The sequence below is a fragment of the Hylobates moloch genome, unplaced genomic scaffold (assembly GCF_009828535.3).
Source record: "Hylobates moloch isolate HMO894 unplaced genomic scaffold, HMol_V3 SCAFFOLD_1, whole genome shotgun sequence".
Lineage (NCBI taxonomy): Eukaryota > Metazoa > Chordata > Mammalia > Primates > Hylobatidae > Hylobates > Hylobates moloch.
Window position 1 is genome coordinate 101,836,156 of NW_026652276.1, and position 26,407 is coordinate 101,862,562.

At 52.6% G+C, this 26,407-nt stretch overlaps 2 protein-coding genes across 16 annotated transcripts in view; both read right to left on the minus strand.

Annotated features, from left to right (window-relative positions):
- Positions 1–8,341, minus strand: part of SRRM3 (serine/arginine repetitive matrix 3) — a 78,263-nt gene extending 69,922 nt beyond the window's left edge. For all 6 annotated transcript variants that reach the window (XM_032756264.2, XM_032756271.2, XM_032756260.2 and 3 more), the window contains exon 1: positions 8,179–8,341. The gene's annotated coding sequence lies outside the window, so the exon portion shown is untranslated. The remainder of the gene's footprint in view (positions 1–8,178) is intronic.
- The window catches only part of LOC131384189 (general transcription factor II-I repeat domain-containing protein 1-like), a 57,788-nt gene that overhangs the window by 8,390 nt on the left and 22,991 nt on the right, over positions 1–26,407 (minus strand). The window contains exon 8 of one of the 10 annotated variants that reach the window (XM_058443830.1): positions 4,145–5,001. The exons of 4 other annotated variants lie outside the window; for them this stretch is intronic. In XM_058443830.1, coding sequence (XP_058299813.1) covers positions 4,942–5,001 — 60 coding nt within the window. In that variant the 3' untranslated portion in view covers positions 4,145–4,941. Of the gene's footprint in view, positions 1–4,144; positions 5,002–11,087; positions 11,325–14,258; positions 14,359–17,176; positions 17,214–26,407 lie in introns of those variants that run through there. 5 more of the 10 variants (XM_058443823.1, XM_058443824.1, XM_058443825.1 and 2 more) reach the window with 5 other exon arrangements.

Genomic DNA, 26,407 nt, shown 5'->3' on the forward strand with positions numbered 1-26,407 from the left:
AGGGGTGGCTTGGAGGTTCTGCCAGTCTTCAAGCCCACTCCTCTGACCTGGGGCACTCTGTCTGATACCAAGGGCCGTGCCATCAGCTGGAGATGGGTGTAGGGGGCAGGTTGCCCAGCTCCCAGAGGTGCATCTCTGGTATCCTGTGCCCCCTTTCAGTGGTACCATCACCTCCTGCCCAGATGAATAGGCAGACAGACACCTCCCTGACCTCTCTGCCCTAGGTCTCTTTCTCTCCCTCTCTGCCTCCTACCCCATTGCAGCCAGAGGGGGCTTCCTGAAGTGCAAACCTGAGCATTTTATGGCATTGCTCCAGAGCTTAGGATTGTCATTGCTTTCTGAATAAATTTCCAGCTCTTGACTGGGTGCAGCGGCTCATGCCTGTAATCTCAGCACTGAGACGGGAGGATCGCTTGAGGCCAGGCATTTGAGACCAGCCTGGGCAACATAGCAAGACCCCGTCTCTACAAAAACATTAAAAAATTAGTTGGGTGTGGTGGCACATGCCTGTCGTCCCAGCCACTTGGAAGGCTGAGGCAAGAGAATATCTTGAGCCTAGGAGTTGGAGGCTGCAGTGAGCTATGATCTCACTATTGCACTCTAGCCTAGCAGATGGTGAGACCCTGTATCAAAAAAAAAAAAAAAATTTCATCTCTTCAAGGCCAACCACTCCCACTGGGCTGCCTTCTATTATCAGCCCTGCCCTCTGTCCTGTGCTATGGCCACATTAGATAACTTTCCCCTGAATCCAGCCAGGACATTTCATACCTCTGTGCCATTGCCCCTGATGCTCTCTGGAGTGCCAATCCTCTGCCCTTTCTGTCTGGCACCTCCCCTGTCATTCTTTGAGGCCCAACTGAAATGTCACCGCTCCCAGAAGCCTCCTCTGACTCTCCATATCACTTTGGACGACTTAGTTCTAGCAGAACCTCAGTGGGTCATCAGTTTTCATGACTGCCTTCCTTTCCACTGGTCCAGAAGCTCCTCAAGGTCAGAGGCAGAGTCTGATTCACCTCTGTGTCCTCGGGCCTCGTGCTGTGCCCAGAAAACAGGAGGCATTCATTAAATGTCGATTGTATAGTCTAACCCACTTAAAGGGTGACCTCCGCCTAGCAGAAGTGCACTGGATTTTACCTTTCCTGGGGTGCTTTTTTGGAGACAGGATCTTGCTCTGTCACCCAGGATGGAGTATAGTGGTGCAATCATAGCTCAAGGCAGCCTTGACTGTCTGGGCTCAAGTGATCCTCCTGCCTCAGCCTCCTGAGTAGCTGGGTCTACAGGTGCACACCACCATGCCTGGCTAATTTTTTCTATTTCTTTCTTCCTTCCTTCCTTTCTCCCTCCCTCCCTCCCTCCCTTCCTCCCTTCCTCCCTTCCTTCCTTTCTTCTTTCTTTCTTTTTTCTTTTTTTTTTTTTTTTAGGGTCTTCTTGCTCTACACTCAGGCTGGAGTGCAGTGGCGCGATCTCAGCTCACTGCAATTTCCACCTCCCGGGTTCAAGTGATTCTCGAGCCTCAGCCTCCTGAGTAGCTGAGATTACAGTCACCCTCCACCAGGCCCAGCTAATTTTTGTATTTTTAGTTTTGATGGGGTTTCGCCATGATGGCCAGGCTGGTCTCGAACTCCTGGTGTCAAGTGATCTGCCCGCCTCGGCCTCCCAAACTGCTGGGATTACAGGCGTGAGCCACCGTGCCTGGCTTAATTTTTTCTTTTTCTTTTTCTTTCTTTCTTTCTTTTTTTTTTTTTTTTTGTAGAGATAGGGTCTTATTATGTTGCCCAGATTGGTCTTCAATTCCTGGGCTCAAGTGATCCTCCCACCTCGGCCTCCCAAAGTTCTGGGATTACAGGCATGAGCCACCATGCCTGGCCCCAAGGTGCTTTCAAACCCAGGACCTGAGTCACTTCTAGTATCACCTGGAGGCAAGTATTATTATATCCATTTTACAGAAGAGAAAAAGGGTTGGAGGTTGGAGGCCAGCTGAAATCAGGGCTCAAGAGATTGGGAAACACCTGATTCCAGTTCTGGGTGCTTTCTTCTGGGGTCTTGTTGGATCCAAGCCCTCACCGCCCCCTAAGCCCACCCCGCCAGGGGTATGTGATGCTCTCACGTCCTCCTTCCCTAGCAGTTCTGGCAAATCCTCACCTCAATCCCTGGCAGAGGGGCTTGCCTTACTTTCTGTCTGACCTATCCCAGGCCATAAAGTCATTTTCACCAGGGGAAATCCACACATGCAGACCCCAAAGCTGTGCCACCCAAGAGGGGCACGGCAGGGGCAGGGGAGAGACTCTCTATGCAGCTCTCAGCTCCACCCATGCCCAGCCTTTATAAGGCCATTACAAATATGCTTTTGGAAGAATATTTATTTATTTCTTTATTGAGACAGAGTCACTCGCTCTGTTGCTCAGGCTGGAGTGCAGCAGTGCAATCTCAGCTCACTGCAGCCTTGAACTCCTGGGCTCAAGCGATCCTCCCACCTCAGCCTCCTGAGTAGCTGGGACTACATGCGTGCACCATCAAGCCTGGCTAATTTTTATTTATTTATTAGTAGAGATGAGGTTTCACTATGTTTCCCAGGCTGGTCTCAAACTGCTGGGCTCAAGTGATCCTCCTGCCTTGGCTTCCCAAAGTGCTGGGATTACAGGGTGAGCCACCAAACCTGGCCCTAAAGAGTCTTTAAAGATATCAGAGAATGCTCATGATAGAGTAAAAACAGCAACAGACCTCCCCCAGAAGCATGTTCCTGGTTATTTAACTCTATGTACCTATGGACACATGGAAAAAAGCCTGCAAGGAAATACCATACTGTATTCAAAGTTGTTGCCTTTGGGTGGTGGAATTATTGATAGTTTCTATTTTCTCCTTGGTTTCTGTATTTCCCAAGACTTGTACAATGAAGATATACCATTCTCTCTCTCTCTCTGTGTGTGTGTGTGTTTTCTTCTTTTGAGATGGAGTCCCACTCTGTCGCCCAGGCTGGAGTGTAGCTGTGCAATTATAGTTCACTAGATCCTTGAACTAGACTCAAGCAGTCCTCCCACCTCAGCCTCCCAAGTAGCTGGGACTACAGGCACGTGCCACCACACGTGGCTAATTTTTTTATTTTTTATTTTTTAGTGAGCCGAGGTCTTGCTATGCTGCCTAGTCTGAAGATATGCCATTCTTAGAATCAGAACAATTCAGTACAACTTGCTTTTACCTGTCTCTGTCCTGGGAAGTCCTGGGAAATGGTGGTGGGGAGGGAGTGCTGGACTAGGAGGGGGCTCAGCTGAGGAAGCTGCCTGGACCCTGGGGTCTGGGTAACTGGGCCAGGCCTCCTCACAGCCCTCAGAGGCCCTGGCAGGATGCTAAGGGAGCCGTGGCACTGTCCGTCAGCTTCCGTCAGCACAGCAGCCTCTGCAGTGGGCAGGAGGCCAGGGCGGGGGCGGCAGGAGGCTGAGGCCAGGCTGGCTGCCGAGGAAGCAGTGCTGCAGAAGGACAGGACAGAGGCTTTAGGCTCTGAAGGAGTCCTTGGGGGCAAGGACTGCTCTGGAGCCAATGTACACATGGCCCCAGGGGCCTGTCTTCTAGGCTAACAGTCACTGAGGCAGCCTGAACCTGGCTCACCCACCCAGGCCCTCTGAGAGCCCTATTCTAGATGACATGGGGCCAACAGGGCTGAGCCTCTGGGATGGAGATGTCACCCTCCTGCGCTCATGACCCAGAAGAGGGCAGAGGGACAGCACCCCAGAGGTATCAGCAGGTGCTAAGCCACAGTGAAGGCCTAGGCTGGGCCAGGCTGGGTCTGTAATTGTTGGTAACAAGCCCTTCCCTGTCATAATCCCCTGTTCTCCTGGGCATCCCGGTCCTCCTGCTCTCTCTCTCTCTCTCTCTCCTCTCTCTCTCCAATCCCTTTCTCCTCTCTGAACTCACTCTCCCTCACTCTGCCCCCCAAACACCTTCCCTTCCCTTCCCCTCATCCGACTCTTTTCCATTCATCAAAAGCTGTTCTTGGATGGATGTGGTGGCTCACACCACATTCTAGCACTTTTGGAAGCTAAAGCAACATAGTGAGACCCCATCTCTACAAGAAATAATAATAATCGCTGGGTGTGGTGGTACATGCCTATAGTCCTAGCTATTCGGGAGGCTGAGGCGGGAGGATCACTAGAGTCCAGGAGGTCGAGGCTGCAGTGAGCTGTGATTGTGCCACTGCACTCCAGCCTGAGCAACAGATTGAGCCCTTCTCTCAAAAAAATTAAAAAATGGGTTTTAACCAGATGACCCCCCACCCATGAAGGCCCTGTCAGTCCCAAGATTTAAACATCTCTCTGCCCTATAAATCTGTATGTCAGGAAGCCTGCGGTTCCATCATCAGAGGTTGAAATCACCTCCAGTGTTTCAAGCTTCGATTTATTGGAGCTGAGATTTCAAATTCACCTGTCCCAAGTCACCTACAGACTTGGGTCTTAATTAAAGGGGGGAAAATAGGGCTTAGACAGGCCCAGTGGCCCACCTACAGATCCCAGGACTCTTTGGCTGAACCAAGATTAGAGTGGTCCTTGGGGACTAGAATTTGAGGTGAGCTGCAGAGACACCGAAGATGCCTTCCACACACCTCTCAGGGTTATTCACCAGAGCCCAGGAGTCCCCCAAGGACCACAGGCATGGGACTAGAGAAGCAACAGAGGAGAGGTGATTGAGGCTTATTCATGGAATTTTGGGGAAAATAGGAGAGTTTGCAGCTGGTATTGTAAAGAGAGGAGGCATGGCTGGGCGTGGTGGCTCACGCCTGTAGTCCTAACACTTTGGGAGGCCGAGGCGGGAGGATCACCTGAGGTCAGGAGTTTGAGAGCAGCTTGGCCAACGTTGCAAAACCCCATTGCTACTAAAAATATAAAAATTAGCCAGGCGTGGTGGAACATGCCTGTAGTCCCAGCTACTTGGGAGGCTGAGGCAGGAGAATCATTTGAACCCAGGAGGCAGAGGTTGCAGTGAGCTGAGATTGTGCCACTGCACTCCAGCCTGGGTGACAGAGAGAGACTCTGTCTCAAAAGAAAACAGAACAAAGAGAGAGAGAGAGAGAGAGAGAGGAGGCAAGCCCTGCAGAGGCACTGGGTCAGTGTGGAAATGAGTCCAGGTTGAATGGGAGGGACTGCAAGAAATGGAGGCGAATTTCCTTCTCAGTTCCAATACCTTGGCTCAGTGAAGGAGTTGTGGGGGGGGGGTCAGAGATGGGGGAGAGTTCAATGAGGGGAGAGGGGATCAGGAGGGGGGACTCACTGAGGGGCAGGAGGCTGAGTGAGGAGAAAGGAGCTGGGAGAAGTGGTGTTCAGAGGAGAATAGCTTTCTTTTTATAATTTTTTTAGAGATGGGGTCTCACTATGTTGCCCAGGCTGGTCTTGAACTCCTGGCCTCAAGGGAGCCTCCTGCCTTGGCCTCCCAAAGTGTTAGGATTACAGGTGTGAGCCACCACACCTGGCATTAAACACCATCATTTTAGGGATGGGGACACTGAAGCCAAGAGATGGGAAGGGACCCGTTCAAGGTCATACAGGGAGCCAGGATCAGAGATAGGGCCAGAAAGAAGGTCCTTGGACTCATGTTCAAGAGTCCTTCAGTTGCCTTCGCCACATGCCACCCACCCCTCCAACACTCACTGGCCTACAGTGCCTGGGTTGATTCTCGCCCTGGGGAGCCTGGAGAACCGGGGGCAGGGTGGTGTTGTGGAAGTCACCCTGGGGTCCTGAGGCAGTGGGGTTGGGTTGCACCAAGACCTTGCTCTGTGACTTTGGGAAAGTCCCATCACACCTTCAGGCCTTGTTTTGCTCCTATGTGAAAGGGAGACAGCAGCACCTTTGGCTCCAGGTTACGTGAGGATGAGATGAGATCATGTATACAAAGTTGCAGGACCATGGGCAGAGGCTCAGTGTGTGTGTAGGAGTGAAGAAAGAGGGGCTGGGCTCCTCTAACCTCCCCATTGGTGCCCCTGGCAGGCTTCTGAGACAGAAAGAGCTATAATTTTGTCCCTGGGGGACAATAAAATGTGGGCAGAGGAGGCAGAAAAGTCAGGAAGGGAGGCTGACCCCAGCAGCGCTAGTAGCTCCTGGCCATGGACCAACTAAGGAGGTAAGGGTGAACTACTAAGAAAGGAAGGGGCAGTCACTGGCTGGCAGAGGTCAGCAAGAGGTTGGGAGGCAGAGGAGGTGCAGAGCGGGTGCAGCAGTGAGCAGATGGGACTATCAGACTCAGAACCCCCCTTTGGCAGGCGTGACAGGGGTAGAGGCACCCCCCTGGCTGGTTCAAGGCACATTCTACCTCCAAGTATCCCAGTGACCTTGTGGGAGTCACCTCCTCACTGCACTGTATGCCCTCACCCATCTGCCTCAGGCTCCCCACCTGTAAAGCTGGCATCATAAATCAAGACACTGGCATTGAACTGGGCCTTGATAAACAGAGGATGGGACAGGTAATCAGTAACTCTCCTGCCTCCAGGAGGACAGCGCCAGTGGCTTCATGACCTTGGGAAAGTCACTCAAGCTTCATTTCTCAGCTATGAAATAGGGACAATGATGCCATCCTCGTGAAGCTTCCGTGAGGATTAGCTGAGTCAACCGTTGCATTGTGCCTAGCATGGAGCTGGGTATGAGGCTCTCAACCACTGTTCATCTCCTCCAGAAACAGAAAAGTGTGCTTCAAATATCACTGAACACTATTCCACATTTATCCAGCTCTTCTTTAAGAAATTCTTACATGTCTCCTATTGACTAACACTCACCCAGCATTTTATACCATAAAAGTAGTCTCCCATCTCCTTATCCAGATTATTTCTTTCAACAGCAAAGTAGACATTGTTAACACTACACCTGTTTTACAGATTGAAAACAGACTTAGAAAGGTCAGTGGCTTACCAGAGGTCACATAACCTAGATTTGATCCCATGTCTTTCTGATATCAGAGTCCATGACTCCCAACCCACGTACCCCTACCTCTTAAAACCCAGTTGACTCTTTAGTCACTCTTCAAGAATACCTCCTGCACCCCACAGGAGAGTGGGATGGGGCATAAAGTTAAGGAACCAGAAAGCTAGTGTTGTGTGGGAACAATTTCCTAGCCAGCTGGGTACTATTTTTGGCTGAGGAAGAAGCTGGCACAAACCGGGGCCATGACCTTAAGATGCCCCCTGGACAGAGGAACTTGTGTACGTCTCTCCATCAAAGCCCAGCACCTGCCATTTCTCTTGCCATGGGACAAAAGACCAGCCCAAGCCCCCGGTGCTAGGGTGAGTGAGGTCTTAGGGCAGCGAGAAGTTATGGCTGGGATAGGGCACAGGCATTGAAGTACCACATCAGACCTTGATACAACCTTCCCTTCCTCCCCTTAAATCTCTCCCCACAACGGATCTGCTGTCAGGAGTAGGAACTGCAGGAGGCTTCAATACTGTCCAGGCAGGAGCTCTGGGAGGGAGGGGGAGGCGGAGGCAAGGCAGAGGTTGCGTCTTTTCTCAGCGCTCCTCTTTACCAGGAATTCACTCTGAGGCAGGGCTAACTCTGGGCTAGAAACTCTCTCTGAGCATCCGTGGGAAGGGGTGTGTGCACAGAGAACCCCCCTCCCAAATTCCTAGTAGCTATTTTCTCTTCTGTGTCCTCCATCCTCTTCCCAGTGCAAGAGTAAATGCCATCCTGTGAGACCCAGTTCTCCTTGCCAGCTCCTGCCTCCCTAGGGGCATTTGGGCAGCCGGGAAAGGGGCCAGGCTGTCCCCTGGGCCGGCACCTCCTGCTGGACAGAGGCCCAGCATCCAGGTGGGGGCCTGCTCCCCCCACCAGGGCCAGTGACTAGCATCTCCATGGGGTCCCTGTATCGGTCCTCCCTTCCCTGGGGAGCAGGTCCTTCTCCTCAGTGGGACTGCGGTTGGGGGGCCTCCCTGGCACCCTCATGGACCAGGCGATGGTCATTTATGCCCAGGGAGTCCTGCCCATGACCCCAAAGGGTCCCCACTGTCTCCATCCCTCTCAGTGAAATGAATGTCCCTCATCTCTGCTCCCCGGGCGCCTGGCACCCCCGGACAGACACCCTCGCCGATCCCCCACACTGCCCCTCTGCTCGGGGGAGCCTGCAGACCACGGGGGTGCTGGGGAGGCCCGAGCTTCCACCCAGCCCCAGCCCCTCTGGGAGATGCCCCCGCCCCACAGGCGCTCTCGCCTCACCGCTGACCGCCGCGATCTGCCGGGCGCTGGGGCCAGGCCCTCGGGTCCCACCGGTCCGGGCTGCCGCCTCGCCTGGGCTGGGTTGGGCAGGGCAGCTCCGCGGCCCCCACGGCCCCGCACCCTCCGCCTCCCCGCGGGTGCTGCCGCCGCTTGCTGAAATGCTGGACAGCGCACCGCCACCGAGGCGCCTCCCTGCCCGCCCGCCGGCCAGAGCGGCGCGGCCCCGCGCCCGCAGCGCCCTCCGCAGGCCTGGAGGAACGCCCGCAGCGGAGGCAACAGCCCGGACGGCTGGGACGGGCTCTCACCCGGCCCGCTCCCCCTCCTCCCCGCCCCCTTCGCCTCCCTTCCCCCGTTCCCTTCGCCCCTCACCTCGCCGCCCCCCCGCCCCATCCCCGGCCCCCAGGGACATCTGTTTCCCCCACTTGCGAGAGGGGGCACGTCAGCCCTGGAAGGCGCCTGGGGCAAGGGAGGTTATTAGTTTGGATCTGGGAAATGCATTCGGTGTGCAGAAGCCTCGCCAGGACCCTCTCTTCCCACCCAGTGTTAAAGAAGGCACCAGGGGCTGAGCGCGGTGGCTCACACGTATAATCCCAGCACTTTGGGAGGCTGAGGCGGGAGGATAACTTGAGGCCAGGAGTTCGAGACCAGCCTGGCCAACATGGTGAAACCCAGTCTCTACTAAAAATACAAAAATTAGCCAGGCGTGGTGGCAGGCACCTGTAATCCCAGCTACTCAGCTACTTGGGAGGCTGGGGCAGGAGAATCGCTTGAACCTGGGAGGCAGAGGTTGCAGTGAGCCGAGATTGCACCATTGCACCCCAGACTGGGCGACAAGAGCAAAACTTAGGGTCAAAAATAAAATAAAATAAAATAAAATAAAAGGCACCAGGGAGGTTGAGGTGGGAGGATCGCTGGAGCCCAGGAATTTGAGGCTGCAGTGACCTATGGTCGCGCCACTGCACTCCAGCCTGAATCATTTTTTGACACCATCTCAAAAATAAAAAAAAATTTAAAAAAAGGAGGGGGTAGTGTGGGAGACATCCCAATGGAGACAGGAGAATTTAAATTATTTTTTTTAATTTTAAAATTTTGGCTGGATGCAGTGGCTCACATTTGTAATCCTAACACTTTAGGAGGCTGAAGTGGGAAATCACTGAGCTCAGGAGTTCGAGACCAGCCAGGCCAACATGAGGAAAACCTGTCTCTATGAAAAATACAAAAATTTGCCAGATATGGTGGCATGCATGCACCTGTGGTCCCAGCTACTTGGGAGGCTGAAGTGGGAGGAAGGCTTGAGCCTGAGAAGCGAAGGTTGCAGTGAGCCAAGATTGCTCCATTGCACTCTAGCCTGGGTGACAGAGCCTCATTTTGTCTCAAAACAAAACAAAACAAAACAAAAACAAAAAACAACCAAAAAATTAAATTTTTAATAGAGATAGGGTTTGATTATGTTGCCCAGGCTCTCCTTGAACTCCTGGCCTCAAGCAATCCTCCTGCCTTGGCCTCCCAAAGTGTTGGGATTACAGGCATGAGCTGCTACACCAGACTTTTGTGTGTGTGTGTGTGTGACAGGGTCTCGCTCTGTTGCCCAGGCTGGACTGCAGTAGTGTGATCATATCTTACTGCAACCTCAAACTCCTGGGTTGAAGCCATCCTCCTTCCTCAGCTTCTCAGAGTGCTGAGATTACAAGCATGAATCACTGTGCCTGGCCAGGAGGAGAGGATTCTGAGAATGGAAACGCTGAGCCTTTGATGTTGCTGGGTTGGGAGTCTGGGGTCCACAGTTCAAGTCACCATTGGGTTACTCTCTGTGTGACCTTGGTCTGTTCCTCCCACAGCTCCTGGCCCCCTTTCAGTGAGCAGGCTGAGTGAAGGAAATTCAGAGTTGGAGACGTTGGGAGACCAGAGACCTTCCCTAAACAGAGACGTTAGAAACCAGGAACGTGGAGTCCCCTGTTTCAAGCTCACCATTGGTATCTCCATGGCCGTGTCAGGAGGCAGGACTGGAAGTGCCACAGCAGCCCTGACTTGGGGGAACAGTGATGAGGCACATCAGGTGCCTGGGGTGCAGATTTTAGGAAGCATTTGCATGACACCAAGAGGCATCCCTGGGTCTGAGTGTGTTTGTTGTGAGTCTGTGTGTGGGTTTATGTGTGTATGTGCCCCCGTGTGTCTGTGTCTGTGCATCTGTTTTTATTTTTTTGAGATGGAGTTTCACTCTTGTCACCCAGGCTGGAGTGCAATGGTGCAATCTCGGCTCACTGCAGCCTCCACCTCCTGGGTTCAAGCAATTATCCTGCCTCAGCCTCCAGGGTAGCTGAGATTACAAGTGCCCGCCACTACTCCTGGCTAATTTTTGTATTTTTTTTCTTTTTCTTTCTTTTTTTTTTTTTAAGTAAAGACGAGTGTTTCACCATGTTGGCCAGGCTGGTTTCGGACTCCTGACCTCAGGTGATCCACCTGCCTCAGCCTCCCAAAGTGCCGTGATTACAGGCGTGAGCCACCACACCTGGCCTGTGCATCTGTTTTTGGATTCATGTCTTTCTGGGGTCTGTGTCTGTGTGTGCCCTCCTGTAACTGCCTCATGGATTCTCCTTGCCCACTGCCCAGATAGAGCCAATTTATCAAGACAGGGGAATTGCAATATGCAAGGAGTTTAATACATGTAGAGCCGACTAAATGGGACACCAGAGTTTTATTATTACTCAAATCAGCCTCTTCAGAAATTCAGAGGCTAGAGTTTTTCAAGGATAGTTTGGTGGGTCGGTGGGGGAGGTGACTAGGGAATGGGAGCTGCTGACTGGTTGGGGATGCATTCCTTTTTTTTTTTTTTTTTTTTTTTTTTTTGAGATGGAGTTGCATTCTTGTTGCGCAGGCTGTAGTACAATGGTGCGATCTCAGCTCACTGCAACCTCCACCTCCCAGGTTCAAGCGATTCTCCTGCCTCAGCCTCCCGATAGCTGGGATTACAAGCATGCGCCACCACACCTGGCTAATTTTGCATTCTTAGTAGAGACGGGGTTTCTCCATGTTGGTCAGGCTGGTCTCAAACTCTGGTTGGGGATGCATTCCTATGGGTGTGGAAAATGGTCCTCTTGCATTGAGTCCGCTTCTGGATAGGGCCACAGAGGAGTTGCTGGTCTGAGTGGAATAATCCGACAGGAATGCAAAAGCCTGGTCAGGCACGGTGGCTCACGCCTGTAATCCCAGCACTTTGGGAAGCCGAGGTGGATGGATCACCTGAGGTCAGAAGTTCGAGACCAGCCTGGCCAACATGGGAAAACCCTGTCTCTACGGCCCTCATTCTTTTTTTTTTTTAAGTAGAGACAGGAGTTTCACCATGTTGGCCAGGCTGGTTTCGAACTCCTGACCTCAGGTGATCCTCCTGCCTCCTCCTCCCAAAGTGCTGGGATTACAGGCATAAGCCACCACGCCTGGCCCTCTCTTATAATTTTTGCAAAGGCGGTTTCACTCTTCCCCTCCCCTCTTCCTTTGCCCAGGTTTCCTTACCTACCAGAATCTTTGGAGTCTGTGTGTGTGTGTGTGTGTGTGTGTGTGTGTGTGTGTGTGTGTGTGTGTGTGTGTCTGTGTAAGATCCTTGAACTGCAGGCCCTTGCACTATTTGCAGAACAAAGATTGAGGGTGAGGGAGAGGGGTGGGCTACAGCTGCTGCCACCAGTACTGCAGCTTCACAGCCCCGGGGGTCAAGTCCTCTGCTGATCTCCTGCCTTCTGGCTGCATGAATATTTCATTTGCTGGGACTTTGAGCTGGCCTAGCACCAGTCAGCTTGGTTGCTCCTTCTTCCTGAGAGGAGCTGCCCCATCTGTGCCTGGCTGGGACTTCCCAGGCAGGTCAAGGTCTGGGAGAGGGCTCTGGGAGTGGGGGGTTGGGGCTGGTGGCTGCAGGCCTTTCCTTGACTGGAGAACCATGGCTGGGTGTGTGGAGAGGAGTGGAGGAAACTCACAGGAGGTGTGGAGACGCGGCATCATCTCAGAGTGAAATGCATGCCTTAAATGAAGCTGGCTTTTTTTTTTTTTTTTTTTTTGAGATGGAGCATCGTTCTGTTGCCCAGGCTGGAGCACAGTGGCACAATCTCGGCTCACTGCAACCTCTACCTCCTGGGCTCAAGCAATTCTCCTATCTTAGCCTCCCAAGTAGCTGGGACTACAGGCGCATGTCACCATGCCCAGCTAATTTTTGTATTTTTAGTAGAGATGGGGTTTTACCATGTTGGCCGGGCTGCTCTCGAACTCCTGACCTCAGGTGATCCGCCCACCGTGGCCTCCCAAAGTGCTGGGGTTACAGGCGTGAGCCACCGTGCCCAGCCAAAGTTGGCTTTATGAAACTTCACGTTGCTTTGGTTCCTGACCGACCCCGGCCTCAACTCCGGAATTAGCACCTGGGAGCACTGCCCCAGCTGGGCACACCTCCTCCTGCCCTTCCCTGGTCTGTCTCTGCAGCACCTCCCTCCCTGGTTTTGCAATGGGAGCAGCTTCAGGGCAGAAGGGGATTTGGGCCTATAAAAGATGACTGCGACCAGACGCGGTGGCTCACACCTGTAATCCCAGCACTTTGGGAGGTCGAAGCAGGCAGATTACTTGAGGCCAGAAGTTCGAGACCAGCCTGGCCAACGTGGTGAAACCCTGTCTCTACTAAACATACAAAAATTAGCTGGATGTGGTGGCGGGCAGCCTCCCAGCTACTCGGGAGGCTGAGGTGGGAGGATCGCTTGAACCAGGGAGGCGGAGGTTGCAGTGAGCTGACATCACGCCACTGCACTTCAGCCTGGTTGACAGAGTGAAACTCCATCTCAAAAAAAAAAAAAAGCTGTCTGCAAGCAAACTTCTCCAGCTGCCTGGAACTCTGTATTCTACCAGTCTCAGAATCCCAGGCCACCTCTCCATCCCAATATTACCCCCTCTCCCTTCGCGCTCCCTTCTCCTGGCTCATAGGGATAGACTCTGCCTTGGTTTCCCCACCCAGCCTGCTAATTTCCCCAAAACGCGCTCCTCCCCTTGTGCAACTTGTTTCAAAAAATGGCACTGCCATCTGTGCTGGCTTTTCTCCGTGTGATCCTCTGGCTCCGGCTCTGCCCTGCTCTAGGCCTTGGAGGGAGGCTGGCCTCTGCGGGCCGATTACCCAGGCTCCCTCGCTCTTGGCGTCCAGTTGGGTTCATCTAAGGGGAGGCATCACCAGGAGAAGCCAGATCCAGGAGAAGGGGGGGAGAGAGAGGTTAGGGATTTATTCCCCTGCTGAGTTCCTCTCCTGCCCCTCTTCTCCACCTCCTGTTCTTCTGGCCAAGTTTTTCAGCCTCCTCCCTACAGCCTAGGAGTGGTAACGGCTTCCCAGTAATTTAAGTCCTCGGCTGCTTCTCTTTGTCTTGTCGGTTCATTCTCATATCCCCATCTGCACTTGTGTGCAGGGTCCCTTCATCAAGCTCTCATCAATGGGACCTTTGTACGGGGATGTCTATTTCATTCTAGATCCCTGATCCAAGAACCTTCCTTGCCCTAAATCCGGTCTCTAAGTCAGAGACCTGTGAGTCTGTGAGATTCTCCAGTTCCTCCCTTCGCCGTTTAGACCGTCCATCTCCTGGGACTGTCCCCACTTCTTTTTTTTTTTTGAGATGGAGTTTCTTTTTTTTCTTTTTTTTTTTTTTTTGAGATGGAGTTTCACTCTTTCTCCCAGACTGGAGTGCTGTGGCATGATCTCGGCTCACTGCAACCTCTTCCCCCCGTGTTCAGGCGATTCTCCTGCCTCAGCCTCCCGGCTAAACGGGGTTTCACCATGTTGGCCAGGCTACCACAATTTTAAAAAAAGAAAGAGGGGAAACTAGTGCTGGACAGGGAGACACTGTTTTATTTATTTTATTTTTTATTTTCAGAGACAAAGTTTCAGTTTGTCGCCCAGGCTGGAGTGCAGTGGCATGATCACAGCTCACTGCAGCCTCAACCTCCTGGATCAAGCAATCCTCCTGCCTCTGCCTCTGAGTAGCTTGGACTACAGATGTGCACCACCAAGCCCAGCTCATTTTTATTTTTTATTTTTTTAAAGAAACGGATACTCACTATGTTGCCCAGGCTGGTGAGACACTGTTTTATCTGCAGATGTCTTTGAAAGATTCATTGACCAAGTGCCATCTGAGCAGAGATTGCCTGTTCAGAGGGAGAGTGACTGGGGAGGGGGAGGACACAGGGAAGGGGTCTGGTATCAAGGCCTGGCCCAGGCAGACATTCTGAGGCTGCAGAAGTGGGGACAGGGCTGGGCGCGGTGGCTCACGCCTGTAATCCCAGCACTTTGGGAGGCCAAGGCGGGCAGATCACCTGAGGTCAGGAGTTTGAGACCAGCCTGACCAACGTGGTGAAACCCCATCTCTACTAAAAATACAAAAATTAGCCGGGCATGGTGGCAGGCACCTGTAATCCCAGCTATTCAGGAGGCTGAGGCAGGAGAATGAACCCAGGAGGCGGAGATGCAGTGAGCCGAGATAGCGCCACTGCACTCCAGCCTGGGTGACAGAGCAAGACTGTCTCAAAAAAAAAAAAAAAAAAAATTAGCCAAGCATGATGGCAGGCACCTGTGCTCCTAGCTACTTGGGAGGCTGAGCGGGGAGGATCACTTGAGCCCAGGAGGTTAAGGCTGCAGTGAGCCGAGATCACATCACTGCACTCCAGCCTGGGCAACAGAGTGAGGCCCTGTCTCAAACAAAACAAAACGAAAAACAAAACCTGGTCCTTCTGCTGTCCCAATACCTTAAATGCCCACTCTTTTCTGCTGGTCCAATCCATCAACATTCCCATGCTATCGGCCTCCTTTTTCTCTCCTCACTCCCTCCGGCCCCTCCCTGATGCCCCCTCCATGTCCAGCACTTTGCTGGATCATATTGGGTGACCCCTGTGGACCATGCAGCCTCCTTCTCTTCTCTTTGTGCCCCTCTGCCTAGCCCACCCAGATCTCTTCCTCTCTATCTCCCTCCCCTCCCCCAGCACATCTCCCTCTCTGTCTGCAGAGCCTGGGAAATTGAGGAGTCCCTTGTGGCAGGGCTGACCTTGAAGCAAATCTTTAATAAAAAATGAGCAGAGGCGGCAGCCTTCCCTGCTCGCCCCTCCTCCCTCCCAGCTTTCTACTCTCCGCGCCGTTGCTCGTAAATCCACCATCAGGGGCCATTGCTCTGGGGTAAGCATTGCCCTCATTAGGGTCTTTTAAAAGCTGCGCGTTCTTGGGACGTGGGGATGTGAAGGAAAAAAGCTTTTGTTGAGATCTGGGGATGCGATGTAGAAGGGGAGGGGGCTACACTTTGAGGCTGTGGCCTCTGCTGCTTCTGCCTAGAGCTTCACATGTGCCCCCCCAGCCCTAGGACCCCCTCTCACCACTAAGGTGTTACACGGTACTAATGGTCCAGCCCCCATCCCAGCCTGAGGTCATCCTAGTCTGGAAAGGGATGGCTCTCAGCAGCAGCCTATGCCTCACCCACTTGGAGGGGCTTCAAATCAAGTCTCCTGCAGATCCAGGTCTGCTCTCAGCCTGAGCCCAGGAGTGACAGTGACGCACATCTTTGAAAACTGCAGTAATCTGGCTGAGTACAGTGGCTCACACCTGTAATTCCAGCACTTTGGGAGGCTAAGGTGGGAGGATCACTTGAGCCCACGAGTTCAAGACCAGCCTGGGCGACATAGTGAGACCCTGTCTCTACTAAAAAAAAAAAAAAAAAATTAGCTGAGTGCAGTGCACACACCTGTAATTCAAGCTACTTGGAAGGCTGGGGCAGGAGGATCCCTTGAGGCCAGCAGTTTGAGGTTGCTGTGAGCTATGATTGCATAACCGCACTCCAGCCAGGGTGACAGAGTAAGATCCTGTCTCTAAAAATAAACAATGCTGGGTGCGGTGGCTTATGCTTGTAATCTCAGCACTTTGGGAGGTCGAGGCGGGCTGATCATTTGAGGCCAGGAGTTCGAGACCAGCCTGGCCAACATGGCAAAACCCTGTCTCTACCGAAAATACAAAAATTAGCTGGGCGTGGTGGTGCCTGTAATCCCAGCTACTCAGGAGGCTGAGGCAGGAGAATCACTTGAACCTGGGAGGCGGAGTTTGCAGTGAGCTGAATCAGGCCGTTGCACTCCAGCCTGGGCTAAAAATGAGACCCTGTCTCAAAAATAAATAAATAAATAATAAAAATAAAATTTAAAAATGGAAACTGCTGTATTCCAGTGATTGTACTTCCTGCTGATTACCTCTAATCCCACAGTGAGCCCGTGAGCAAAGGACCAGCATCCCATCTTACAGATGAGAACACTGAGGAGCAGGGCAGTTCAGAGCTTGGCCACAGCCATTCAGTCCATAAGCATACTGGGCAATGATTTGAGCCAGGATTTGTCTGACCCAAAGCCAGGCCTGCCCCTGGGCCAGTGGCCTTGGGGTTGTGCCCCATCTCATCTCTCTTCCCTGGGTCTGCTGCCCAGGCCCCTGCCCTGAGCAGAGCACACAGCTCTTCCCCCTTCCTGATCCCAGAACCCACCCAGGCCCTTGACGGCAGGCTGTGCTGGAAGGACAGACCTCTCAGAACCAGGTTGTCAATTTCCCGACTCCTCAGCATGTTCCCCTCTTCCCTTGGACCTCTTGGGACTCTAGAGCCTGAAACCCCCTGAACTGTACACACGGTGGGTGTGTGACCCTGGCTGGCCCACCGGGTTAATTTTTTTTTTTTTTGAGGTTTTTTTTCACTGAGGTTGCAGTGAGCCAAGATAGTGCCACTGCACTTCCAGCGGGTTGACATAGTGAGACCCCGTCTCTAAATAAAGAAATAAATAAATCAGCCATAGGCTGAGGCAAGAGGATCACTTGAGGCCAGGAGTTCGAGACCAGCCTGGCCAACATGGTGAAACCCTGTCTCCACTAAAAATACAAAAATTAGCCAGGCATGGTGGCAGGCACCTGTAATTCCAGCTATTCAGGAGGCTGAGGCAGGAGAATCACTTGAACCCGGGAGGCTGAGGTTGCAGTGAGCCGAGATCACGCCATTGCACTCTAGCCTGGCGACAGAGCCAGACTTCATCTCAAATAATAATAATAATAATCATCATCATCATTATCATCATCTCCCTGGCAGGGACTTGGAGATCCTTGACAGGCATCTGTGACCCGGACCGGGCAGGGCCTTCATCCTTTTCCTGTTAGCGGTAAGGACAGACAGCATCCCCTCCCAGCTTTCTCTTCACCTCTCATGATGCAGAAAGGAGCTAAGTTGAGTTAGGGGAGGGATTCGGGTGTTGTGGTTAAACATGATGGCAGACAAAACTCCTCTGTGGTGTCTACAGTTAAGAGAGTAGTTATTTGCAGGAGATGCTGACCAGAGGGGGCACAAGGAAGGTTGAGAATGTTCTGTTTCTTGAGCTGGGTGCTGGATGCATGGATATGTTCAATTTGTGAAAATGCACTGGGCTCTGTGTGTACGATTTCTATACTTTCTTTTCTTTTAGAGACAAAGTCTTGCTCTGTCGCCCAGGCTAGAGTGCAGTGGCGCCATCATAGTTCACTGCAGCCTCGAACTCCTGGGCTCAAGTGATCCTCCTGCCTCAGCCTCGTGGGTAGCTGGGACTACAGGTGCACACCACCATGCCTGGTTCATTTTTTAAGTTTTTTTTTTTTTTTTTTTTTGTAGAGATGAGGTCCTGCCATGTTGCCCAGGCCGATCTTGAACTCCTGGCCTCAAATGATCCTCCTGCTTCAGCCTCCCAAATTGCTGGTATTACAGACATGGGCCACCATGCCCAGCCAAATTTCTATACTTTCTGCAATAAAAGTTTTTAAAAATGCCCAGTAGCTGGGTGTGGTGTCTCACGCCTGTAATCCTAGCACTTTGGGAGGCCAAGGCGGGTGGATCACCTGAGGTCAAGAGTTTGAGACTAGCCTGGCCAACATGGTGAAATTCCATCTCTACTAAAAATACAAAAAATTAGCTAGGTGTGGTGGCGCATGCCTGTAGTCCCAGCTACCCAGGAGGCTGAGGCAGGAGAATCACCAGAACCTAGGAGGCAGAGGCTGCAGTGAGCCGAGATCGCACCACTGCACTCCAGCCTGGATGACAGAGTGAAACTCTGTCTCAACAACAACAAAAAATTGCCCAGCCCAATAGAGGGAAGGTTAGGATGACGAGAGAATGGGGTGATGATGTGGGCAGTGGTGGAGGGCAAAGGACAATGGTGGCCTGAGGTGCAGCTCCTGTCTTTCTTTTTTTCTTTTCTTTTCCTTTCCCTCCCTCCCTCCCTCCCTTCCTTCCTATCTTTCTTTCTTTCTTTTTTTCTTTCTTCAGAGGCGGACTCTCACTCTGTTGCCCAGGCTGGAGTGGAATGGCATGATCTCAGCTCACTGCAACCTCCGCCTCCCAGGTTCAAGTGATTCTCCTGCCTCAGCCTCCTGAGTAGCTGGGATTACAGGTGCCTGCCACCACGCCTGGCTAATTTTTGTATTTTTAGTGGAGACAGGATTTGACCATGTTGGCCAGGCTGGTCTCGAACTCCTGACCTTATGTGATCCACCTGCCTTGGCCTCCCAAAGTGCTAAGATTACAGGCGTGAGCCACCGCGCCCGGCCCCCTGCCTCTTTCCTTGGCCATCACCTACTCATCATAGTCCCTTCATCCCATACTGGGGACCTGTGACCAGGTCCACTGGGCAGGTGCCCGGCCCAGGGACCCTCACCCCCAAGGATTGTGCAGTGGGCTCTCTCTCCTTGGAGGCTGGGAGCACTGAACCTGGGTCCCCGTGTTCCGACCGGGGGCAAGATGCCAGCAGAGACAGCAGCTGAGGCTACCTTGGACAATGTGACCCAGTTTCATCTGCATCTGTCTGCCAGGAGAACAGATTCAGTCACCTGAATTTATTGCACACATCCACACCCACATGCCAGACTCACACACATCTACCATGTATTGTATATCATATATACATGCCACACACGCAAAGCCATGCATCCCCCACACTTTTCTACACGCCCCCCTCACACCCCATGACGTGCTCCATGCACTGGCTGTATCTACTCCTCCAAGCACATATATCCACACCTCTTTCACCCCGTGAGAATCAAACTTCAGGCACACTCCACACCCACGCAGCTCCCAACATGGACAACACATATACTCCCATATAACTAGACTGGCCAACATGGGGAAACCCCGTTTCTACTAAAAATACAAAAATTAGCCGGGCGTGGTGGCACATGCCTGTAATCCCAGCTACTCGGGAGGCTGAGGCAGGAGAATCGCTTGAACCCAGGAGGCAGAGGTTGCAGTGAGCTGAGATTGTACCACTGCACTCCAGCCTGGGAGACAGAGCGAGACTCTGTCTCAAAACAAAAACAAAAACAAAAATACATGGGCACCCATGTCTGTGCACCCATGCCTAATATACCTGCCAATGCATTGGACCCTGGCCCGCCAAACTATCCTCAAGACAAACCCTGGCCTCCGAATTTTCAGGGAGATTGATTTGAGTAATAATTCCGTCTCCCACGTGGCATGGCTAGCCTCATGTCGATTACACTCTTTCTTTATTACAATGCCGTGGTCTCAGGGAATTGGTTTTATCTGTGCAGTGGGCAGGAAGAACCCATCGGGCAGCTACAACTCCCAGCCAGGCACAGTCCCAGAGTGAGCCCAGGGCAGCTATTGTGTTTATGGGATGGCCGCCCTGTGCCAGGCACCTCCTGGGCCTGGATGTGGGGTGGGGGAAGTTAGCAAGCTGAGGCTGAGAGTAGAAAATGTAGCCTGCAGAGGTGGCTGTCCGAAGGAAAAGCACACCCACACTGATTGGAGCCCCAGCTACCCAGAGACAGGAGGAGATGGACTGAAGTTTCCTTCATGAGGTCCTAGCCCGAGGCCCCATCTCTTCCACAAGGCCTTTCCTGGTTGTCCAAGGGGCCCCAGACTCCAGAGGAGCCCAGGCAGCAGAAGTCTTTTTTTACTTTTTTTTTTAGAGACAGGGTCTCACTGTGTCACTTAGGCTGGACTGCAGTGGTGCGATCATAGCTCACTGCAGCCTCAACCTCCTAGGCTCAAGCGATCCTCCTGCATCAGCCTCCCTGGTAGCTGAGACCACAAGTGTGCTAATTTTTATTTTATTTTATTTTGTTTTATTTTATTTTTTAGTAGAGACAGGTTCTCACTATGTTGCCCAGGCTGGTCTTGGACTCCTGAGCTCAAGCAATCCTTCTGCCTCGGCCTCCCAGAGTGCTGGGATGACAGGCGTGAGGCACCTCACCTGGCTCTAATTCATGTCTTGTTTTTGTTTTATGTTTTGAGACAGACTCTTGCTCTGTTACCCAGGCTGGAGTGCAGTGGTGTGATCTCAGCTCACTGTAACCTCTGCTTCCCGGGTTCAAGTGATCCTCCTGCCTTAGCCTCCCGAGTAGCTGGAATTGCAGGTGCCCATCACCATGCCTGGCCAATTTTTGTATTTTTAGTAGAGATGGGGTTTCACCATGTTGGCCAGTCTGGTCTCAAACTCCTGACCTCAAATGATCCACCCACCTCTGCCTCCCAAAGTGCTGGGATGACAGGCGTGAGCCACTGTGCCTGGCCTGTAATTCATATTTTATGTCCACATTCTCGCTCCACTCCTCTTGCAGGGCTATTTCCTTTATCCCTTTCTTTAAGTCTACTCATATTTGTACTAAGCTGTGTTCTAGGCAGCACCGCCCAGGATGTGGTAGGCTCAATGCACTGGTTTCTAGCGTTTCTGATACCCATATGTGAATATTTCATTATGTGAATTATTTGCATATGTGAATTATTCATTATCCACAAAATGAACGTGTCTAAGTCATATTGGCACCCCTTGGAGATGCCTGGCTTGGCTCCCAGCACCAGGCCCTGCCTAGAGCTCCTGAGACAGTCTCACTCGCTCCCACAGCCAGGCTGATGACCACAGCCAGGTCAATGACCCCGCTCCCTTACCCAGGAGAAGCACTTTGGGGTAGGGTCTGCTGGGGCTCAGAGGATTCAGGTGCCGCCCACCCGTCACGTGCTGTGTGACTGCAGGCTAGGTCTTCTACTCTGAGTCTGAGCTTGCTAATTTCCCCCACCCCACATCCATGCCCAATAGGCACCTGGCACAGGGTGGCCATCCCATAAAGACAGCAATAGCTCTCTTGGGGTCACTCTGGGACCGTGCCTGGCTGGGGGCTGTAGTCATCCGAAGCGTTCTTCCTGCCCACTCCACAGACAAAACCAATTCCCTGGGACCACAGCATTACAATAAAGAAAGCACAGGCCAGACACGGTGGCCCACAGCTGTAATCCCAGCACTTTGGGAGGCCTAGGCGGGCGGATCGCCTGAGGTCAGGAGTTCAAGACCAGCCTGGCCAACATGGCAAAACCCCATTTCTACTAAAACAAAACAAAACAAAAATTAGCCAGGCATGGTGGTGGGTGCCTGTAATTCCAGCTACTCAGGAGGCTGAGGCAGGAGAATGGCTTGAACCTGGGAAGTGGAGGTTGCAGTGAGCCGAAATCGTGCCATTGTATTCCAGCCCGGGCAACAACAGCGAAACTCCATCTCAAAAAAAAAAAGAAAGAGTGTAATTGACATGAGGCTGGCCACACCAGGTAGGAGATGGAATTACTACTCAAATCAATCTACCCCAAAATTTGGAGGCCAGGGTTTTTTGAGGATAGTTTGGGGGGCCAGGAAGTGCACATCTGGGTGGGGACACATGGCCAGTTGGTGGGTCTGGATGAAGCAATCAGTCATCAGAAGTGCAAAAACCTGGCCAGGCACAGTGGCTTATGCCTGTAATTCCAGTAGTTTGGGAGGCTGAGGCGGGAGAATTGCTTGAGCCCAGGAGTTTTTGATCAGTCTGGGCAACATAGCGAGACCCCACCTCTACAAAAATCAGCTGGGCATGGTGGCACACACCTGTGTTCCCAGATACTCGGGAGGCTGAGGTGGGAGGATCGCTTGAGCCCAGGAGGTCAAGGCTGCAGTGAGCCATAATCGTGCCACTGCACTGCAGCCCAGGCAACAGAATGAGACCCTGTCTTAAAAAAAAAAAAGGCAAGATGGGGGTTGGTTAGATCAGATCTCCTTCACTGTCATAATTTTCTCACTGTGGTAATTTTTGCAAAGGCAGTTTCAGGGCAGCTCCTCTCTGCCTCTCCATGTGTAATGTGGGGTGAACAGCCTCCCTCAGAGGCGTCCCGGGACTCTGTGAGATGGCAGATGGAAGATTCCAGGCGACAAGATGCTCTGCACGCAGGCATTTTCAGGGTTTGCTCTAGGGTTTGCAGCAGGAGCTGGGAGGGTCCCACTGCACCCCTCTTTCCTGAGCCAGACATTTTAGCCAAGCTCAGCCCAGCCTGGGGTATATCTGCCATCAGTCACCACTGTCAAAGCTTACCTTACCCAGCCCCCGACACATACACACCCATGCACATGTCACTGCCTTCCCCCAACACAGAATCAGGCCCCAGCCCATGGAGGGAGCATTTTCAGTACCCCCAACCACGGCCCCAACCAGGCGACCTCCCTCCAGGGCTGCAGGGGAGTTAACCTAATTCCGGGCCTGCGGTCGGCCTGGCACACTGGCGCAGGCTCACAGCTCACAGCCGGCTGGGAGAATACAAACCAGAAGGAGCCCGGGGCAGGGAGGGATGGGGGGAGCCAGCAGGACATGGAGGTGTTATTTTTAGGCAACAAGGTGGGGCTTGAGGTGGATCTGGTGGCTGAGGGAGGAGGGGGCTCCACACAGTGATGGGAGGCTCCAGTCAGAGGGACAGGGTGGCGTGCGTGTGGCTTCTTAGAGGTACCAGGCCGGCCTGGGGCTTCCAGGAAGGTGGGGAGGGGGCCCAGAACTGGAAAGGGGATTACCGTGGCTTCCTGCCAGAGCTGTCCCTGCTGGGCCTGGGAGAGACACAAAGCACACGCAGGGATTTTTGGGACAAAGAGGCCAGCTGCGGGGAGTGAAATGGCTGTAAAGTGGGCAGAAGGTTGGGCATAGTGGCTCACACTTGAAATCCCAACACTTTGGGAGGCCAAGGCAGGAGGACTGCTTGAGCCCAGGAGTTTAAAACCAGCCTGGGGAACATAGCAAGGCCCTATCTCGACAAAAAAATAAAATATTTAGCTGGGTATGGTGGCACATGCCTGCAATCCCAGCTGCTTGGGAGGCTGAGGTGGGAGGATTGCTTGAGCCTAGGAGGTCGAGGCTGCAGTGAGCTATGATTGCACCCCTGCACTCTAGCCTGGGAGGCAGAGCAAGACCCTATTTCAAAAAAATAATATATAATATAAAAATACTGGGCAGCCCAGGCACAGTGGCTCACACCTGTAATCCCAACACTTTGGGAGGCCAAGGCGGGCAGATCACAAGGTCAGGGATTCGAAACCAGCCTGACCAACTTAGTGAAACCCTGTCTCTACTAAAAATTAAAAATTAGCTGGGCGCAGTGGCGCAAGCCTGTAATCCCAGCTATTCAGGAGGCTGAGGCAGGAGAATTGCTTGAACCTGGGGGGCGGAGGTTGCAGTAAGTTGAGATCTCACCACTGCACTCCAGCCTGGGCAACAGTGAGAGTCTGGTAGACTCTCAGAGCAGATCAGAGTGATCTGCAGAGCAGAGCAGAGTGAGAGTCCTTTGGTAGGCTGAGATGGGTGGATCACCTGAGGTCAGGAGTTCGAGGCCAGCCTGGCCAACAATGTGAAACCCCATCTCTACTAAAAATACAAAAAATAGCGTGGCGTGGTGGTGCATCCCTGTAATCCCAGCCACTCCGGAGGCCAAGGCAGGAGAATCACTTGAACCCGGCAGGCAGAGGTTGCAGTGAGCCGAGATCACGCCACTGCACTCCAGCCTGGGCGACAGAGCAAGATCCTGTATCAAATAAATAACTGAATCAACGAATAGAAAAAGGTCTCGAAGGACAAACTTCTAGAATGAATATGGAAATTGCCTTTGGAATGTGTATTGTGTGTAGGGTGCTCTCAACTTTTTACTCCATATATTTAATTTCTTTTTTTTTTTTTGAGACGGAGTCTCGCTCTGTTACCCAGGCTAGAGTGCAGTGGCGCGATCTCAGCTCACTGCAAGCTCCGCCTCCCAGGTTCATGCCATTCTCCTGCCTCAGCCTCCCAAGTAGCTGGGACTACAGGCGCCCACCACCATGCCCGGCTAATTTTTTTGTATTTTTAGTAGAGACGGGGTTTCACCGTGTTAGCCAGGATGGTCTCAGTCTCCTGACCTCGTGATCCACCCGCCTCGGCCTCCCAAAGTGCTGGGATTACAGGCGTGAGCCACCGTGCCTGGCTACTCCATATATTTAGTGGGATGGGTTGAATTTTGTTCCTAAAAATTCATGTATTGAAGTCCTAAGTCCCAGTTTCTCAGAATATGGCCTTATTTGGAAACAAGGCCTTTGCAGATGTCATTTGTTACTCTTTTCCATGGATGGGGAAGGTCCGCAGACTGGTGCCACCACTATTGATGAGTCAGTTCAGACATTTCCCCATCTCACAACCATATCTGCTGTGCTGGTACAAACCAGCCCCAGATCAGCCCACCTGGTCCTATCTCTCAGCATCTTGTTCTTCCTGACCCAGGGTGACCCCCTTAGACTTTGCGAGGAAACTTAAGCAACTAGAAGAAAATGAAGAGGAGGAAAAGAACTCATTTCTGGCTGGCCAGCTCTGGCTGATGCAGGAAGCTCGCCCCAAGTTGTGAGTCCACGGGGGCCAGGGCGCAGGCAGGGGCAGGATGTGGGCGGCCTATGCGAGTGGGGAAATTGAGGAATTCCATCTCAAGCCCTAGGAGATTAGGAACTGGGACCCACAGAGGCAAGCACTGGGAGACCCGGGCCCAGCCCCCTGTAGGCTAGAGCCTGCCAGCGCCTGGATGGGGATTTTTATTTATTTATTTATTTTTTATTTTTTATTATTTTTTATTTTTTATTTGTTTTGAGATGGAGTCTCGCTCTGTCACCCAGGCTGGAGTGCAGTGGCGCGATCTCAGCTCACTGCAAGCTCCGCCTCCCGGGTTCATGCCATTCTCCTGCCTCAGCCTCCCTAGTAGCTGGGACTACAGGTGCCCGCCACCACGCCCCGCTAATTTTTTTGTATTTTTAGTAGAGATGGGGTTTCACCGTGTTAGCCAGGATGGTCTTGATCTCCTGACCTCATGATCCTCCCACCTCGGCCTCCCAAAGTGCTGGGATTACAGGCGTGAGCCACTGCGCCTGGCCTATTTTTATTTTTGAAACAGAGTCTTGCTCTGTCTCCAGGCCCCCTGCAGCGTCACGAGCTTGGCTTACTGCAACCTCCACCTCCCGGGTTCAAGCAATTCTCCTGCCTTAGCCTCCCGAGTAGCTGGGACTATAGACACACGCCACCATGCCTGGCTAATTTTTTGTACTTTTAGTAGAGATGGGGTTTCACACTGTTGGCCAGAATGGTCTCAATCTCTTGACCTCGTAATCTGCCCGCCTCAGCCTCCCAAAGTGCTGGGATTACAGGCGTAGGCCACCATGCCTGGCCTCTGGATGGAGATTACTGCAGACTTCCATAGTGGCTGCAGGGCAGGCTCCAGCTCTCCCTCCTTGTCCCCAGCAGCTTCCTCCCACCCTGAGTTTGGAGTAATTGATCCCTATCCCCTGGGCATGTCAGGCAGGAATGTCCTGTCCCTGCTGTCCCCACAGGGCAGTGGAGCCAGGAGGGAGTCAAGGTTACCTGGTTAATGGAAGTTTCCATCTTGTGGGGCACCGCCTTGCTCCTCTCTTTCTTTTTAAAATTTAAGACAGGATCTGGCTTTTTGGCCAGCCTGGAGTGCAGTGGCATGATCATAACTCATTGCAGCCTCCATCTCCTGGGCTCAGGCAATCCTCCTGCCTCAGCCTCCCAAGTAGCTGGGTATATGGGTGACATACACCACCATCCGCGGCTAATATTTAAATTTTTTGTAGAGACATGGGAGGTGGGGGGCAGTCTCATTATGTTGCCCAGGCTGGTCTTGAACTGGGCTAAAGGGATCTTCCCACCTCGGCCTCCCAAAGCGCTGGGATTACAGGCGTGAGCCACCGTGCTTGGTCTCTGCCTTGCTTCTCTTGGGCAAGGTTGACAGCGTCTGCACTTCCTGCACTGATACTGTGTTTCCGGTTTCCACTGCCCTCCTGGATCCACTCCCACCTCCCTTCTCGCTGTCTGAAGGCGGCTGTCCCTCCTGCCTAGATGAGCAGAGACCAGA